General features: G+C 51.9%; 1 protein-coding gene across 1 annotated transcript; it reads right to left on the bottom strand.

Moving 5' to 3' along the window:
- Positions 1-344: 344 nt before the first annotated feature.
- CCL24 (C-C motif chemokine ligand 24) lies at positions 345-2,027 on the bottom strand (the record flags this gene model as incomplete). Its single annotated transcript, XM_081256031.1, has 3 exons — positions 1,949-2,027; positions 1,591-1,708; positions 345-513 (listed from the first exon to the last, which is right to left on the bottom strand). The coding sequence occupies exons 1-3, from the start codon at positions 2,019-2,021 to the stop codon at positions 345-347; spliced, it is 360 nt and encodes a 119-aa protein (XP_081112157.1). The 5' UTR covers positions 2,022-2,027.
- Positions 2,028-2,374: the final 347 nt, after the last annotated feature.

Genomic DNA, 2,374 nt, shown 5'->3' with positions numbered 1-2,374 from the left:
GGTAGTACTCATGCACTTGGGCTCTGATGGAACCCAGAAGTCAGAGAAGTGCCAGCTCCAGCTCAGGGTGAGGACAAAGGACCGCCATGGCCCTCCTTCTGGGACCTTCTCCCCCAGGTCAGGAAAGGCAAGAGGCCCGGGATGCTTGGAGCCCTCATTCAGCCCCCAGGAGCAGGCCTCCCCTGCCTTGGGTTTTTAAAATAGATTAGACACATCCCCTGAGAATGATGCTAAGAAACAAGACCATTAGCCCTTTGCCTATCACCGCTGGCTCACCAGGCCCCAAGCAGCCTTTTAGGAGGCGAGACCCAGGCCCAAGCTCAGGGCTAGGGGCCAGGCAGGGGTTAAATGAAGGTACTGTTGGCAGGGTGCCTCTGGAGAGCGACTTTGGCACCCATCACTCTGGTCCTAGTGGAGGCTTTCTTCTGCTTGGCATCCAAGTTCTTCATGTACCTCTGGACCCACAGCAACTTGGGGTTGCCACAGAACCTCTGGCCCTTCCTGGTGGTGAAGCTGTGGGAAGAGTGACAGGGCACATGTGAGGTCTGGCAGGGGGTTTGGATCCCTTCACTTTCTGAGGAGGTCATGTGGAAGCCCAGAGGACACGCTGCTGTCCCAGCCTCCTGGCAGGTTCCTGACACAATGTCTCCTCTCTGTGCGTCTGCATCTCTTTGTTTCAATAACCTCACGTTCACATTCAGTAACCTCTTTGTCATATGGGGGAGGCCCAGCCCTGCCTGTAGATAACACTGGGTCTGAAGAGAGAGACACAATGTCTGCTCACAGGGACGAGAGAAGATGCATTGAAAACCCCAAAGAAAAAAGACCTCCAGTTCGCACAGTGTGCAAGGAAGCGTGGCCGATAAGGATGCCAGAGCTGGGAGTGGGCAGTGGGATGCCATTTTCCAAGCCAGCTCCAAGCGGTGGATGCCAGGCTGTGGAGCTGGGTCTGGAGCCAGTGGGGAAAATTAGGGTTAATAATTAATTTTTTTTCTCAAAGATGCAGACAAAATTAAGATTCAAAGTTTTAATTAATTTCCATACTGATAAAAATAATTCCATGAATTCTGTAAACCATTGCATAAATGCTATAGTGTAAAAAAATTTAAACAAGTATTAACAACTTTAAACAATTCACTACAGGTAAATGATTATGCATTATAAATACTACCTTCTGGGTTAAGAAGAGATCACATTTCTAGGGCATGCCACTGTTTACACAGTGAGCTCACATTTGCTGTCTTGTAACTCTGAAGTTATCTGGAGTCCTAAGTGACCTTGAATAGGTCACCTTTCTGAGCCTTAATTGCCTCCTGTAAAATGAGGATAATCAATCCTAGCTCATAGAATGGCTGAGAGGGTTAGATAAGGGAATGTTATATGGCCCGAATGGTGCCTCTTATATATTTGGTGCTCAATACATGATTATTGACTCTGAATCCTCTTCCTAATCTTACGGATGAGGAAGCTGAGGCTCAGAGAGGTGAGTTGACCTCCCCAGGATCACAGAGCAGGGCTCTCAGTGATCCTGAAGGCTCATGTCTCCCAGCCCACCTCCTGCCAGGTGGCTGAGGAGCAGTAGTCTCTTACATCACTCCTGCCTTGGGGCAGACACTCCTGTTGGACAGCTGGTAGTTTATTACTCGTCTCTCAGGAATTTTCTTGGAAATGAAGGCTATGCAGCAGGAAGGGGGGATGATCATGGAGCCTAAAAGACAGGAGAGAGAAGAGCCAAGTTCTTTGCCAGCCTGCTCTAGACTCTGGGCTTCAACATGGAGCCCGTCCCCTGCACTAAACACCTCCAGTCCAGCCACTGGGCTGCCCCCTTCTCAGCAGTCCCCTCCAGACCCAGGCTGCTCGGTCCTCCATCCTCTGCTGTGCCATTCCAGCCATGCCCTTGGGACGGCTGTCCTGCGTGAGAGACCCAGGGTGGGGTCAGAGATCTTACCTGCAGGGACAATGCAGTAGGTGCACAGCGCCATGAGCAGGAGGCTGGTTGCCATGGTCATGGGGGCTGCCATGTCCTGGAGAGCAGAGGAGGCAGCTCAGAGCTCAAAGCTGGGGGCAGGAGGGGCGGGGCTGGGACAAGGGGCGTGGTTCCCTGCGAGCACTCCAGATACCCTCTGGCCTTTACCAGGGCAGCTAGGAGGAAACATGTGCTTATATAGCCTCCCCGGGGAGCCTTCCCTTCCCCTCCTTCAAAGTCCTAGAAGCCTCTGAGATCTGCAAAAAGGAAGTCGTTGCTAGCTGAGTCAGGGGTTATCTTGTACTCTAAGAAAGGGCTGGTGAGGGAGGGCATTGCCCTGCGAGGGTGAAGTGCAAATGCATTGGACGCATGATGGGGATCCTGGCTGCACTGCTCATTTCCTGTGGG

The sequence above is a fragment of the Mesoplodon bidens genome, assembly GCF_964165515.1.
Source record: "Mesoplodon bidens genome assembly, chromosome: 15".
Lineage (NCBI taxonomy): Eukaryota > Metazoa > Chordata > Mammalia > Artiodactyla > Ziphiidae > Mesoplodon > Mesoplodon bidens.
The sequence above is the reverse complement of the archived record's forward strand: the minus strand, read 5'-3'. Positions and strand labels throughout refer to the sequence as shown.